The 15,835-nt window shown below is 49.5% G+C and overlaps 1 protein-coding gene and 1 non-coding gene across 8 annotated transcripts in view; both read right to left on the reverse strand.

The window, feature by feature from the left end:
* Window positions 1-4,626: 4,626 nt before the first annotated feature.
* PUM1 (pumilio RNA binding family member 1) overlaps window positions 4,627-15,835 on the reverse strand; it is a 92,071-nt gene continuing 80,862 nt past the window's right edge. For 4 of the 7 annotated variants that reach the window (XM_054170375.1, XM_054170378.1, XM_054170377.1 and 1 more), the window contains exons 17-22: window positions 15,366-15,500; window positions 14,170-14,307; window positions 11,202-11,327; window positions 9,583-9,704; window positions 6,518-6,710; window positions 4,627-4,873 (exon numbers count right to left, since the gene is read on the reverse strand). In XM_054170375.1, coding sequence (XP_054026350.1) covers window positions 4,742-4,873; window positions 6,518-6,710; window positions 9,583-9,704; window positions 11,202-11,327; window positions 14,170-14,307; window positions 15,366-15,500 — 846 coding nt within the window. In that variant the 3' untranslated portion in view covers window positions 4,627-4,741. The remainder of the gene's footprint in view (window positions 4,874-6,517; window positions 6,711-9,582; window positions 9,705-11,201; window positions 11,328-14,169; window positions 14,308-15,365; window positions 15,501-15,835) is intronic. The other 3 variants (XM_054170380.1, XM_054170379.1, XM_054170376.1) reach the window with 1 other exon arrangement.
* LOC128898267 (small nucleolar RNA SNORD103/SNORD85) lies at window positions 5,608-5,693 on the reverse strand. The gene has a single exon (XR_008462788.1). It is a non-coding gene; the product is annotated as a small nucleolar RNA SNORD103/SNORD85 (small nucleolar RNA).

Here is a 15,835-nt window from a genome sequence, read left to right on the forward strand (position 1 = left end):
CTTTCCCATTCCTTCTCCTTTCTATTCTTTCCCATTTCTTTTCCTTTCTATTCTTTCCCATTCCTTTTCCATTCCTTACCCATTCCATTCTTTCCCATTCCCTTTCTTTTCCGTTACTTTTCCTTTCCCATTCCCTTCCCATTCTTTCCCATTCCCTTCCCATTCTTTCCCATTCCCTTCCCTTTCCCATTCCCTTCCCATTCTTTTCCCTCCCCTTCCACCCCGATTCCGCTCCATCCCAATCCCATCCCACGTCTTCGCCGCCCCTTCCCCAGGCCCCGCCAGCGCTCCGCCGCGCCGCTCCCCCGCCGCGCCGCGCCGCTCCCCCGTGCCGCGCCGGGCCGGGGCCGGGGGGCCGGGGGGGGGGCGCAATCAGCTGCCGGCAGCCCAAGCAGGCAGATTCCAAAGTCTCTGTATTTTTTCAAAATAAAGATCACACGTTGTTTAGAGACAATCTACACAAGAGTTACAAAAAATAGTCGCCCAGGCAATAAGCATACACAGGTTTGTTAATTATACACATATGGTTACAAGTGTGCTTGCAAAAAAGTTGGGGGTGGGGGGGGTTTGTTTTGTGGGTGGTGGGTTGGTTGGTTTTGTTTTTTCTCCTGTTTTGTTTTTTTTGTGGTTTTTTATTTCTTTTTTTTTTTTTTTCATTGGAAATATACACAAGGCTCTGTAAATGTACACCGTGTAGTGTTACAGGGGGGAGGGGAGGGGAGGGAGGAGGGGTCTATATTCAAACGAGGGGGAGAAGGGAGGAAGGGGTGGGGTGGGGGGGGGAATTGACAGTATGTTACATTCACTTACAAGTAGACAAAATGCAAAATACAGTTCATCTTCTGTACAAAAAAAGGGGGGGAAAGGGGAAGGGGGGTGGGGGAAGGGGGCAAAAGGAGGCGATTCACACTTTACAAGGTGAAAAGGTTGGGGGGGGGGAGGGAGGGGAAAAAAAAATATCCTAAAGGCAAAGGGGTTGGGGGGGAGGGGGCTGTACTTTTGCACTCCTCGTTTCTTACTGTCACAAAAGAAGCAAAAACCCGATCTCTCCAGAGTCCAAAAAGAAAATACACCCCCCCCCCCCCCAAATCAGAACAGTAATTAATAATGACCCAAGCCCCGCTCGTTCTGAACTGACCCAAGCTCCTGCAAGACCACTGAAGAAAAGGCCTTTCCCTACTCTCCAACTAGGTGAACGAAGAAACCCAAGCATTTGTTTAGAGGGTTTATATTTCCCTCCCTCCCCCACCCCCCCGTTAATTTTTGTTCCTGTTATTGTCTTTTTTTTTCCCCTCCCCCGCTATTATTTTTTGTGTGGTTGTGGTTTTTATCGTCCTGTTCTCGGGGGGGGGTTTTTTTTTGGTGGCATCGTTTTTCTGTGGGGTTTTTTGGTGGGTGCTGTTCATTTTTTCGTGGTGCTGTTAATTTTTGGGTGGTGTTATTTGTGGGGTTTTTTTAGGGGGGGGGTGAGGGGGGAGAGTTTTTTAATCCTTTTTTTTTTAATTAATTGTGGTTTTCCATCCTTTTTCTTTAACCCTTTTATTTTTTAACCCTTTTTCTTTAACCCTTTTTTAAAAACCTTTTTTTTTTAACCCATTTTCTTTAAACCCTTTTATTTTTTAAGCCTTTTTCTTTAACCTTTTTTCTTTAACCCTTTTAACTCTTTTTCTTTAACCCTTTTATTTTCTAATCCTTTTTAACCCTTTTCTTTAACTTTTTAACTTTTCTTTTCTAATCCTTTCTTTAACCTTTTCTCTTTAACCTTTTTTCTTTAACCCTTTTATTTTTTAATCCTTTTTAAAACCCTTTTTCTTTAACCCTTTTATTTTCTAATAATTTTTAACTTTCTCTTTAACCCTTTTGCTTTCTAATCCTTTTTCTTTAACCCTTTTTAAAACCCTTTTATTTTTAACCCTTTTTTAAACCCTTTTATTTTTTAACCCTTTTTAACTTTTTCCTTAACCCTTTTCCATCTTCAACCCTTTAACCCTTTTTCCTTTAACCCTTGTTTTCAACCCCTTAACCCTTTTCCTTTTCAACCCCTTTTCCTTTAACCCTTTTCCTTTTCAACCCCTTTTCCTTTAACCCCTTTCCTTTTCAACCCCTTTTCCTTTAACCCTTTTCCTTTTCACCCCTTTTCCTTTTCAACCCCTTTCCTTTTCAACCCCTTTTCCTTTTCAACCCCTTTCCTTTAACCCTTTTCCTTTTCAACCCCTTTTCCTTTAACCCTTTTCCTTTTCAACCCCTTTTCCTTTAACCCTTTTCCTTTTCAACCCCTTTTCCTTTAACCCTTTTCCTTTTCAACCCCTTTTCCTTTAACCCTTTTCCTTTTCAACCCCTTTCCTTTAAACCCTTTTCCTTTTTCAACCCCTTTTCCTTTAACCCTTTTCCTTTTCAACCCCTTTTCCTTTAACCCTTTTCCTTTTCAACCCCTTTTCCTTTTCAACCCCTTTTCCTTTAACCCTTTTCCTTTTCAACCCCTTTTCCTTTTCAACCCCTTTTCCTTTAACCCTTTTCCTTTTCAACCCCTTTTCCCTTAACCCTTTTCCTTTTCAACCCCTTTTCCCTTAACCCTTTTCCTTTTCAACCCCTTTTCCTTTAACCCTTTTCCTTTTCAACCCCTTTTCCTTTAACCCTTTTCCTTTTCAACCCCTTTTCCTTTAACCCTTTTCCTTTTCAACCCCTTTTCCTTTAACCCTTTTCCTTTTCAACCCCTTTTCCTTTAACCCTTTTCCTTTTCAACCCCTTTTCCTTTAACCCTTTTCCTTTTCAACCCCTTTTCCTTTAACCCTTTTCCTTTAACCCTTTTCCTTTTCAACCCCTTTTCCTTTAACCCTTTTCCTTTTCAACCCCTTTTCCTTTAACCCTTTTCCTTTTCAACCCCTTTACCCTTTTTTCCTTTTGCCCTTTTCAGTTTTTCTTCACCCCCATCGTTTTTCTTTCCCCAAACCACCCACACTAAGCCGTATGCAAAAAAAAAAGAACATTATTATTTTGGTTTCCTTCCAAAGAAAAACCAAACCAAACCAATTCCCCCACCACACCCTCACCCCACCCCTCAAAACAAACCAAAAAAAAACCCCCAAAACAAAAAGAAGAAGAAATTTACTTCTGGTTGAAATTACAATTTACAATATACAACACTAGAATATGCTACGACCATAAAAGGTGTTGAATATACACTGAAATGCACAGGGGGAGGGATAGGGGGGGTGGGGGTGAGGGTGTTTTTTGCCTTTTTTTTTTTTGCTCCTAAGTTTGGTTGTTGTTTTTTTTTGTTGCTTTTTTTTTGCCTTTTTCTTACCAAAAAAAAAAAAAAGAAAGAAAAAGAAAACAAAAATAAAATCCAAGGGGTTTTAGATGTTCAAGATTCAAACTTCTCCACATTTACATTACAGAGGTTTACAAATGTACAATTGTACAGTCAGAAGTATGTTCCACTACTAGGGTACATTATAGATACAGCTCCAGACATCAAAAAACAAGAAAATACTACAAATTCTTATTGGTTTGTGGTTTTTTTTTTTTGTCTTTTGTGTTTTTTTTTTTTTCCTTCTTTTCTTTATATATGTAAAGTCTACACCAAGTATACACTAGATATTTATAAGAAGCAAGACCAAAGCTGAGTTGGATTTTTGTTTTAACCTCATGCTTAAAATGATCAAATTTTCCTCTCCTCCTGTCTTTCTCTCTTTCTCTCTCTGTCTCTCCGCTCTTCCCTCTTCCTCCATCTCAACAGAACAAACCAAGTAGAAACCACCCAACCCCACACCCAACCCTCCCCCTGCTCCCCAAACCATTCCTTTCCCTGCTTTAAAAAACCCTGCTTGGGGTCTCAACCTCTCAGCCTTAAAAACCACAAGCTAAAGCCACTTCTCTCCTCCAGCACCTCAGACTCCTCAAATTAACAACCACCCCACCCCCCCCAAAAAAAAAGGCAATTAAAAAAGTCTCCAAACCATTTGCTTTGTTGTTTGGTTTGTTTGTTTTTTAACCAAGTTGACTCTTTCTGGTTAGAAAAGCCTCATTTGTGGCCTCTGAACTGAAGAAACAAAAACAACATTCCCCAGCTTCTCACTGACTTTTCAACTCCCAAGGAGCCAACAAAATAACCAGAACAAACTAAAAGGAGGGTTGCAGAGAAGTTGCTGAGTTAAAAATGGGGGGAGGGGGGGGGGGGGAGGGGGCGGGAGGGGGTGGGTTGGTTGTTTTGCTGCTGGTTTGGTTTGGTTTTCCCCTCAAACCCAACCACCCTGAAAAGTTTCCCCATCTGGAATATAGATATACAAGAAGAGTGACCAAAGGGAAAAAGGAAGAAAAGAGAACAACCCCAAACCCAAAAGAAACGTGGCTCTTTCCATGTACATTGGGTACCTATGTACAGTATTCTATACACCAGTAAAACAGCAGGGCAATTAGTTAATTAAAAAAAATAATTAGTACAATGTTATGCATAATAAAATTAAAAGGAATTTACAAAGGCTTCTTTTTTTTTTTTTTTTTTTCTCCTTTCCTTTTTTTTGTTGGGTTTGGTTTTGTTGTGTTGGTTTTGTTTCTCCTTTATTTTTCCTGCCCTCCCCCCTGCCCCTCCACCACCCACCCCCCCCCCCCACCCCCCCCCCCAACCTCCTCTTCTTTAGCAGTGTTAAGCAACCTCGCTCTTGACCGGATCTGGAATCGTGGTGGTTGCTGGTTGGTAGGTGCTGAGGGGCAAGGGAAGCTCCTCCCCAGGGTGGCTGCCTCAGATGATGCCGTTGGGGGGCCCGCAGATGGGCCCCAGGTCCACTCCGTTCTTCATGTAGTACTTCTCCAGCTTGGCCAGGATGTGTTTGCCGTAGGTGTACTTGCGCAGGGTAGCGATGTGAGGCCGGATCTAGGAGGGGAAGAGAAGGGTGGGTGAAGAGCAGGAACACACCCCCCACCCAGTGCTGCTACCTGAACACAGCCACGGAATCACAGAGTGCTTTGAGTTGGAAGGGGCAACAATGATCATCCAGTTCCGACTGGGCAGGGACACCTCCCACCAGCCCAGGTTGCCCGAGGCCTCATCCAGCCTGGTCTTGAACACCTGCAGGGAGGAGGCAGCCACAGGCTCCCTGGGCAACCTGTGCCAGTGTCTCCCCACCATCACTGCAAGAGTGGTCAGGGATTGGTACAGGCTGCCAAGGGAGGCGGTGGAGTCCCCATCCCTGGAGGTGTTCAAGAAAGGTGTGGCCATGGCCCCTGGGGACATGGTTTAAAGGAATGGAAGACATCACCTGTTGGAGAGCTTCCTGCCCTCAGGCAGCAGGCACACAGCCCTGGGGGGCAGGACTGGAGGCACTGCAGATGAGTTCCAAAATGCCTCCGTTCTGACAAATGTGAGATCCTGAACCTGTCTGCAGTCAAAGGCTGCAGCTTTGCACTGCACCTGGGAGCCCCTCCACAGCACCCAGAGGCAGGAATGTTGATGAATGGCTCCAGGCCAGGTGCTGCTGCAGCAGCTCCTCTCAGCACAGTGTCACCAGCCTGTCCTCAGCAGGGCTGCAGAGCAGGGGCACGAGATGGCACGGCAGCGCCGGCACCGCTCGAAGAGGGGCAGCAGGGCCAGGCTGGGGGTGGGCAGGGGCTGGCTCAGCTGCACTGAGCACACAGAGATGCTCCCCTCAGCGAGCACAGCTCTCAGCGAGGGCAAGTGTGACATCATTGCCAGCCCTGCCCAGCTCCTCCTGGGCACCAGCCCCTCCTGGGCACCAGCCCTCTGCTGCTGCTGTGCCAGGCTGGGAGGATTTCAGGAGCGTTTGCTACACCACGAGCACAGAACTAGGTTAGTAGGTCAGGAGAGACTGCTGGAAGCAGCCAGGCAGTTTTCAGCCCAAACTGCATCTCATTATTGCATTTCTGTGTTTCAGCTATTACTGAATTACTGGGATCACTTCTGGGCTCCTTACTTCAAGGAGGACATTGAGGGGATGGAGCAGGTCCAGAGAAGGGCAACAAAGCTGGGGAAGGGTCTGAAGAACAGGGCTGGGGAGGAGCAGCTGAGGGAGCTGGGGTTGTCTGGAGAACAAGAGGTTGAGGGGAGACCGCATTGCTCTTTACAGCTCCCTGGAAGGAGGTTGCAGTAAGGTGGAGGTTGGCTCTTCTCCCTAGTCTCAGGTGACAGAAAAGGAAATGGCCTGAAATTGTGCCAGGGGAGGGTTAGGTTGGAAATGAGGAAAACCTTCTTTGCTGGAAGAGTGGTCAGGGATTGGCACAGGCTGCCCAGGGAGGTGGTGGAGTCCCCACCCTTGGAGGTGTTCAAGGAAGGTGTGGCCATGGCACCTGGGGACATGGTCTAGCGGCCATGGCAGTGTTGGGTTGATGGTTGGCCTGGCTGACCTTAGAGGGCTTTTCCCCCAACAGTTCTCTGCTTCTGGCAGCAAACCCTGGAGGGCAAACACAAACACCTCAGCCTGGTTTTAACTGTGCAACCGGCGCGGCAGCCACAAGCCTCACCCAGGCCTCCAACCCTCACCGAGGGAGGGCAGCTGCTTACCTTGTGCATGACAATCTTCCTCTGGGCTGGCTCTGCCACGTCTATCATCTTCTGTACCACGTAGTTGGCATACTGGTCCTTCATCATGGTGTATAAGGCACTGTGGGGGCCGTCGTTCATGGTGCACACCTCGTCGATCAGCATGGCGCGCTCCGTGCGCGACGCGTGCGTCACGCACTTCTCCACCACGTTGCTGCAAGACACCAAGGACGACCTCTGAGCACCAGCAGCCCTGCTGGGCTTTCTGTTCAAGCCCAAGGAGATCTCTCCTGCTCCTAGCAAAGGCAGACGTGGTCTCTGTGGCCCCAGAGGGAGGGGATTGTCCCCTGGTGCTCAGCTCTGGTGAGGCCACACCTCGAGTGCTGTGCTCAGTTTGGGGCACCTCAATACGAGAGATGTGGAGGTGCTGGAGCCAGGGCAGAGGAGGGCAAGGAAGCTGTGAAGGGTCTGGAAAATAAACCTGATGAAGAGTGACTGAAGGAGCTGGGGATGCTTAGTTTGGAGAAGAGGAGGCTGCGGAGAGACCTCAACTACCTGAAAGGAGGTTGTGGAGAAGTTGGTGCTGGTCTCTTCTCACAGGTAATTAGTGATGGAACAAGAGGGAATGGCCTCAAGCTGCAGCTGGGGAGGTTTAGACTGGACATTAGGAGAAAAATTTTCACAGCAAGAGTGGTCAGAGATTGGAATGAGCTGCCCAGGGTGGTGGTGCAGTCCCCAACCCTGGATGTGTTTCAGGGTGGTTTGGATGTGGTGCTTGGGGCTATGGTTTAGGGGTGAGCCTTGTAGAGTAGGGTTCTGGGCTGGTCTTGGTTATCCTGAGGGTCTTTTCCAACGTGAATGTTTCTGTGATTCTGTGAATGCTCAGCAAGAGCTAAAGGTGGGGGGCAAGAAGATGGGGCCAGACTCTTGTCAGTGGGGCCTGGGGACAGGACAAGGAGCAGTGGGCACAAACTGGAACCCAGGAGGTTCCATCGTCTGACCAGGAGGAGAAACTTGACCCCACCATGCTGGCTGTGCTGGCACAGGATTTCAGTGAGAAGCAGATCAGTCAAAGGAACTTGCATCTGAGTTGGAATTTGGGTAGAAAGGACCAGTTCAAGTTTTATTTCACCCAAATCTGGGGAACTCTACAAGGATCCACGTCTGAGATCAGGCTCTGTGCTCACAGCAAGCACATCAGAGAGGCAGATGAGCTGCTCTTTGGTTTTCTCAGTACAGGAAGAGAGGTGCAAGGTTAGAACAACAGGGAAATACTTCTTCAGGAACAAAAGATCTTAACTTCCCAAATTCCTGACTGCATCAGCTGCCTCTCTCTGCTCTCCAGAGAGCCAAGTTAAATAGGATACATGAAAGGGGATGAAGACTTCTGCTAGTCTCATCCTCTGCCTCCTTGAGTGAATCATCAAATCACCAAGTGGTTTGCCCCAACTAGTGCTCAGCTCAGGGGACATCCTACACTAATTAGTGCTGCATCTGGAAAGAAATTTAGGGAAAGACCAAGGAAGGATCTGAAACAACAACATTAAGAGCAGGCTCCCCTAACTCTTGTTAATGTTACACTTCCCCTGTGTCCAGAAGCATTAAAGCTGTGTTTTATTCATCATAAGAAGAGGGGGGGGAATGTTGAGCCTTTGAAGAGCTCAGCACTCATGTTCCAATGTCTCAGAGCACCAAAGGAATTTACCCATGTGGAAAGTATGATTTTTGTCTTGACATCCACTCAGGTACCCTGGAATTTGCTTCTACCCACGTGGTGCTCAGTAGCAACTGGACTAACAAGCTCAGGCTGCTGCAGCTTCCCTAGGAGGACACCATCATGCATGTGTCTCAGAAAAGACTGCAAGACTCTGTGTACATAAAGCTCAGATGTAAAGTGGGAAGACAAAGAATCACTGCTGAATTGATTTCCCAGTTTCCCTTGTGGCTTGACAGAGCTTCCCAGGGGCAAGGAACTACTTCCTGCGGTGTGTGATTATCCAAGGGAGGGCGAGCAGGTGACAAAACAGCAAAAGGAAGGAAGATACCACACAGAGAAACTCTTGGTCATGGCCAGGAAAATGGATTGGAGCTACTCTTCCACATCTTTGAAGAGTAGCTACATCTTCCACACTTCTCATCTTAGGACAACAGGAAATGGCCTCAGGTTGCAGCAAGGGAGCTTTAGGCTGGAAACTAAGAAGCAGCTTCTTTACTGAAAGGGTTCTCAAAGACTGGCACAGGCTGCCCAGGGAGGTGGTTGGATCCCCATCCATGCAGGTGTTTCAAAGAGGCTGAGAAGTGGTGCTGAGGGCCATGGCTTAGCACCAGCCTTGGCAGAGTTAGAGAATGGTTGACATTTAAGGTCTTTTTCAACCCAAAGCATTCTATGATTCTATGGTTTTCCAGGTCTATCTGCTGCTCCAAAGGGTTAGGGATGCCCCTCAGTGGAGGCAGCTCTTAAAGAGAGCAGGGTGTTCTCTGCAAGAACATCAATAAAGCTGCTGAAGTGTCTGGAGAGCAGCTGCTGAAGGAAATGGGGTTGTTTGGTATGGAGAAGAGAAGGCTGAGAGGAGACCTCATTGCTCTCTGCAACGAGACTGGAGCCAGGGGGAGTCTGGTCTCTCATCCCAATGAATAGAAGAGGAAATGGCCTCAAGTTGCAGCAGGGGAGGTCTAGATTGGACATCAGAAGAAACTTCTTCATTGAAAGGGTTCTCAAAGACTGGCACAGGCTTGCCCAGGGAGGTGGCTGAATGCCCACCCCTGGAGGTGCTTAAAAGAGGCAGAGATGCAGTGCTGAGGGTCATGGTTTAGCCACAGCCTTGCCAGAGTTAAGAGACTGGTTGAGCTGGATGATATTTAAGGTCCTTTCCAACCAAAGCAACTCTTTGACTCCAAGATCTTCATCACAAGTGAAACTTACCCTGCCAGCCACCCAGCCCAGCTCAGCAGCAGTTACAAACAGCTTTGTGTGGGTAGGCACAATGTTATTTTCACCTCCTTGCACTTCACCCCAACTCTTCTGCACCTCTACCACGTGCCCATGCTTCCATGGGGCATGGACAGTCAAAGAAACAAACCCATACCTGGCAAATTTATGTTGACTCAAGACCAGCACGTTGCCTCTGATCTCTGCTACAATCTTGCTCTTGTCCTCAGGCCGCCCATGCTCCAGGACGTGCTGGATGACATAGTTCCCATACTGGTCCTGTGGGGGGGACAGCAGAAGAGTGTGACAAAACCTAGACAGGAACCACTCACACCATACCAGTCCCCACTCTGCATTGTGACCCACAAACCTGAGCTAAGCACTCACTGAAACAGCTGCTGCACAAATCACAGACAAAAGGCAATGGATATCAACTCCAGCACAGGAGGTTCCACCTCAGCATGAGGAGGAACTTCTTCACTGTGAAGGTCACAGAGCACTGGAGCAGGCTCCCTAGAGGGGTTGTGGAGTCTCCTTCTCTGGAGACTTTCAAGCCCCATCTGGATGTGTTCCTGTGTGACCTGTGCTGGATTCTATAGTCCTGTTCTGGCAGGGGAGGTTGGACTCTATGACCTTCAGAGGTCCCTTCCAACCCCTAACATCCTGTGAAAAAGGCCCTTCTGGAGCTTTACCAGGAGGGAAAATGCTGCATCAAGTCCTAACACTGAAGAGAATGTCCTTGACCATGGCATCTCATGGGTGAGACCTTGAACAGCCAAGTCTAGTTGAGAGGCGTCCCTGCCCGTGGCAGGGAGGTTGGAGTAGATGGTCTGCAAGGTTCCTTCCAACCCAAGCCATTCTATGATTCTCTGATATCAATACTCTGTGTAGTTCAAGTTTCTTTGCTTCCTCCAGGTTCAAACACACCAAATCACAAGCCCTGGAGGGCTGTGCCATGGCTCCAGCTAGAGGAGACTCCTTATTGCATGGTCACATTCTGAATGGGGGTATATTCAGATCCCAGACCACAAAGCCAGAGGTATGACCTGATGCCTCCCCTCCATGTCCACCCTCTTCCCACCTTCCACATGCCAAGGACATGAGCATACAGGACAGGGTTCCTTCCCTGTTGTAGGCCAAATACCAGGATCCCAGTGAAACAACTCCCCAGAGGACTGCAAGGAGGAGGAAAGGCAGCCAGGAAAGGTCTTTTCCAACCAAAAAGGTTCTGTGATTTCAAGAACCCAAATCACTTGGCAGTTTCTTTGCCAAGCAGTGACCAGCTCTTCACATCAGCCCCCTTTAGATCCTTCTGGCACTCTCAGGTCTGGAGTGAAGCAACAGGACACTCAAGATCCTTTCAGAAAGCAAAGTGACTACAGCTTGGTACCTGCTGGGTATTTGCACATAACCAGAACAAATGAGACACTGGAACACCTCTCTGGGGGTGTTCAAGGCCAGGCCGGATGAGGCCTTGGGCAAGCTGAGCTAGTGGGATATGTCCCTGTCCACGACAAGGGGGCTGGAACTGGATGATCTTTAGGGTCCCTTCCAACCCAAACCATTCTATGATTCCTTGATTTTAGGGTCAGTGATGATGTTCTCCTTGTCTGCCATGCTCCTTCCCATCCCTCCTCAGGAGCAGCCTCCCTGTGCTCAGCTGACCCCAGCAGCGCTCCAGTTGCCATCCCCAAGAGGCTGCCGGCAGCGTTCCTACTGCAGGGCAGCAGGCAAGAACCATCTCACAGCAGCAGCTCTGCTCCTCCCCACACTGACCTGCACAAGCTGCTCGGTGTGTTGGTGAAGCTCCTCCAGGATGGGCAGGGTCTGCTCGGGCAGGCAGTGCTCCAGGATCCTCTGGATGACGCGGCAGCCGTAGGGGTGTGTGGACAAGGCGAAGACCTGCGCTCGGCAGAGACAGGCAAGCACAGGCAGTAACACCTCTGTTAGTCCTTGGGAACCCCAGAACCCCCCTGCACTTCTATGAACACACAGTGGCTTCACCCAGAGATGGCAGGTGAGGAGAGCTTGCAGCGCTGGCAGCTCGAGACAGCATCAAGTGGAACTGGGAGCATCTGTCCCCTGCTGCCGCAGCATTGGCAGGTGACGGCAGGCACAGCACAGCCCTACCTGTGCTGCTGCTTCCCCACCCATGGGGCAGGGAAACAAATGAGTCAGCAATGTGCCCTCAGGGCCAAGAAAGCACATGGTCTGCTAGGGGGCGTGAAGAAGAGCGTGGCCAGCACGTCAAGTAAGTTCTCCTCGCTTTCGACTCTGCGCTGGTGAGGCCCTGTCTGGAGTACTGGGTCCAGTTCTGGGCTCCCCAGTTCAACAGTCAGGGAACTACTGGAGAGAGTCCATCAGAGGCTGGGAAGATGCTGAGGGGCCTGAAGCATCTCTGTGAGGAGGAAAAGCTGAGAGCCCTGGGGTTGTTGAGCCTGGAGAAGAGCAGCCCCAGAGGGGATCTGAGCAATGCTCACCAAGAGCTGAAGGGTGGAGGTCATTTGGATGGGGCCAGACTCTGCTCAGTGGTGCCCAGAGACAGCACAAGGGGCAATGGACACAAACAGGAACCCAAGAGGTTCCATCTGACCAGGAAGAGAAACTTGGTTGGTGTGAGGGTGCTGGAGGCCTGGAGCAGGCTGCCCAGAGAGGTTGTGGAGTCTCCTTCTCTGGAGAGCTTCCAACCCCCACTCCCCGGCCATTGTGCTCCTGGGCAAGATGCTGTGGGTGCCCTGCTGGAGCAGGGGGTTTGGACTGGATGGTTTGGACTCTCCAGAGGTTTGGACTGGATGATCTCCAGAGGTCCCTTCCAGCCCTCACCACTCTGTGATCAGAGTATCATTACCAATCACAACTGCAATACACAGGGATGCACGGCAAAGCCTCATGGCAAATAAAAAGCCCACTGGGACAACCAAGCACCATCAGAAGGTGTTCCAGAAGAGGAAAGCCAGCCTGCTGCTTGCCAGCTGCGTGGGTTAAATCACACAACAAATGGTATGAACCAGGAAAGTGAAAAATGCTCAGCAAAGGATTTTCTTCCACTGGTTGGATTTTGTTTAAAAGCCTTGACTGCTTCTGAGGAGAAAGGACAACAGAAAAAGCCTCCCCTCTCATTTCTCAGGGATTACCAAATCTGTCAGGAAGAACAGCACACATTTGATTATTGCTGTGCTCTGGACAGGAAACTGAGCAAAGTCCTCTTTGGCTGCTTTAAATTAGAAAGAAAAAAGCAAATCCAAGCCCAAAGTTAAATTGACAGGCTACACATTTTTAATAACTAGGGAGCAAACTGTGCAGGGAAACAAGACCTGAAATGCAATTAACTGCAGGAAAATAGTCTTGAGGTGCTAAGTTTCATCTTCCACATGAAAGTTCAGATGCAACCGAGAGGGCTGCTCAGAAAGTGTTGGTGTCATCAGCTGAGCTCCCAGAGGTATCTTCTGCCTTGCCCAACTCCCCAGTGGAAGCTCCAAAGCTGAACTCTAACCAGCAAATCTGCTGAGCAGGTTTCCAGCTACGAGCCTGCTTGTTTGGACAGAGCCAAGCAAGTCTCTGCCTTCAGAGCCGCTCTAGGAGCAGCCAAACTAATAAAGGCTGGGTCCTGCTGGAGCAGCCACAGGCTCCCCTCATCCCCTACGGCAAAACCCAGCAATACTTCAAAGTCCTTCTCTAAAGCCAATTAAGCTGAAGTTGGGAACACCCAAACCAGTGCCTCTGGAATGGAAGGCAAGCTGACTGCAGGCACAATGCAGCCAATTCAGATCCAGGCCATCGATGCAGAAGAGGACATCAAGAGAACACTGGAGAATGAAGCACAAGGAACTGCACTTTGCTAGACCAAACTCATGTTCTGCTCTGGTTTGAGGCCCTTGGCAAACAGTGCTCCTCTCCTCTATGCCAACCTCACAGCCAGGGAGCACAACTCAAGTTGACTGTGCTCACCACAGAATTCTGCTCACCACCTTTACTGTGAAGGTGGTGTCCTTTGAAGGACAAGGAACTGTTTGAGAGGGTAAAACAAAGGGCTAGAAAGATGGCTAGGGGACTGGAACATCTCTGTGATAAGGAAAGTCTGAGGGACTTGGGGCTGTTTAGCCTGGAGAAAAGAGGACTGAGGGGGATCTCATCAATGCTGATCAGTACTTCAAGGGTAGGTGTCAGGAGGATGGGGCCAAGCTTTTTTTGGTGGTGCCCAGCGACAGGACAAGGGGTCACAGCCACAAAGCTGAACATAGGAAGCTCCATCTAAACATCAGGAGGAACTTCTTTAATTTAAGGGTGGTAGAGCCCTGGAGCAGGCTACCCAGAGATGTGGTGCAGTCTCCATCTCTGGAGACTTTCAAAACCTGCCAGGATGTGTTCCTGTGTGACCTTCTCTAGGTGACCCTGCTTTGGCAGGAGGTTAGGTTAGGTCCTCTCCAGAGGTCCTTTCCAACCCCCAGCATTCTGTGATCCTGTGAAGATACAGTAGTGAGAGACTAGGTTTTGCCTCTATCAGTCAAAACCCTCTCAGTGTTCAAGAAAACATGTTTGCAAGCATGCTTTACTGTGCTGCACCTGCACAGAAATAACAGAGACAAGAGCAAGGAGCTTCCAGGCTCCCCAGTGGAAACCTTTCAGCCGATGCCTGCTAACGTTTAGAAGCCAGAGAAGCCGAACAAGTTACAACCCCTCTCACCCTGCTCAAAGCAGCTTTGAAGAACACAAAGATGAGTCAGGATGTGGGTGCAGGACTCACCTGTCCCTTAAAGGCATCGATGATGAACTGCAGGGACTGAGGCTGCACACACTCAATGCACTTCTGCACCACGTGGTTGCCGTTCTGGTCTTTCACGCACTTGAGGACGTGGCCGTCCAGCTCCCGAACCATCTCATTCTATGGGGAGAGGAAGACAAACAGAAAGCACCACCAGGATTCAGGGCTGACAAACACCAAGCTCCCCCTGCTACATGAAAGGTATTGGAGGAGGCACCAATGGATTCCCAACTGGAAGCCTTCCAGTGGCCCAAGTGCTGAGATGAAGCTTGCTGTGCTATGGAAACCACGGAGGAAGATACCCCAAGAGAAAGGGAGGTGAAGGCCTCCCTTCATTAGACCTGAGTCTACCCTGGCAAGCTAAGCACCCTAGAGCTGCCTTCCAGTACCTGAAGAGATCCTACAGGAAAGCTGGGGAGAGACTTTTCATAAAGGGTGTCCAGAGACAGGCCAAGAGGGAATGGTCTGGGAACATGCTGAGAGAGCTGGGACTTGTTCAGCCCGGAGAAGAGCAGGCTCCAGGGAAAACTTAGAACTGTATTTCACTACCTGAAGGGAACCTGTGGGAATGCTGGGGAGTGACTGTTCAGAAGGACCTGTAGTGTCCTTTGAGGGTTCCTTCCAACCCAATGCAATGCAACCTGTGTGACAGGATGAAGGGCAATGGTTTGGAACAGGAGCAGGGGAGATACAGGTTAGACATCAGGAGGACGTTCTGCACAACGACAGTAGTGAAATACTGGGACAGGTTGCCCAGAGACGTGGTGGAGACCCCATCCCTAGAGACACTGAAGGTCAAACTTGATGGGGGCCTGGCCAGCTTGATCTTGTTGGAGACATCCCTGCTGACAACATGAGCTTTGAGGGTCCCTTCCAACCTGCTGCAATTTGTGAATCTGTCTTCTAATTCCCCACCATTCTCCATTTCCCCTACGTATACAACCTGCCCTCGGGGGATGAACAAAGACCCAACCCCATTCCCAGTTCAGTGGAACAAGGAGATGACAAGAAGACCTCCCCCCAAGGCTGTGACACACTCATCATGCACATGAAACAGAACAAACATGCCAGAAACCAAACCACAACACCAGCCACAAGAGGAACAGAAGGTCGAGGTTCAGGCCACCAAACGCCAAGGAACATTCAACATCAAGAAGAAAGTTAAAATTGAAACTTACAATTACCTGCTGGTCTGGGGGGATAAACTCCAGGGCCTTCTGGATCACCCTGCAGCCATACATCTGCAGGGCCAGGGACAGAACATGCCCACGGATACGTTCTGCCAAGGCCAGCTTCTGTTCCAGGCTGCCAAACTGGGGAGATGAAAGCCAGTCACTACCAGCTCAAAGCCCTGAGGAGGGGTCCCAGGGGCACAGCAGCCCTCCCACACCCCCCCCAGTGTTGAACCAGGACCAAAATTACCCACCCCAGCCCAGTGCATGGCAAGAGCTGCAGCCAGGTGTCTGCTCTGTGAGTGTCACGCAGCCTGGCACACGTTGAGACACCCCAGAGTCCAAGGCACCGGTGCCACCAGGGTGACATGTGCCAGTTCTCCAACCCCTGACTGGCCTGAGAGCAAACCACCAGAGGAAGCACCAAGGCCTGGTGAAGGAGCAACAGACCACTGGCAGGAGGGAGAGATGGGTGC

Source organism: Dryobates pubescens, chromosome 20 (genome assembly GCF_014839835.1).
Source record: "Dryobates pubescens isolate bDryPub1 chromosome 20, bDryPub1.pri, whole genome shotgun sequence".
NCBI lineage: Eukaryota > Metazoa > Chordata > Aves > Piciformes > Picidae > Dryobates > Dryobates pubescens.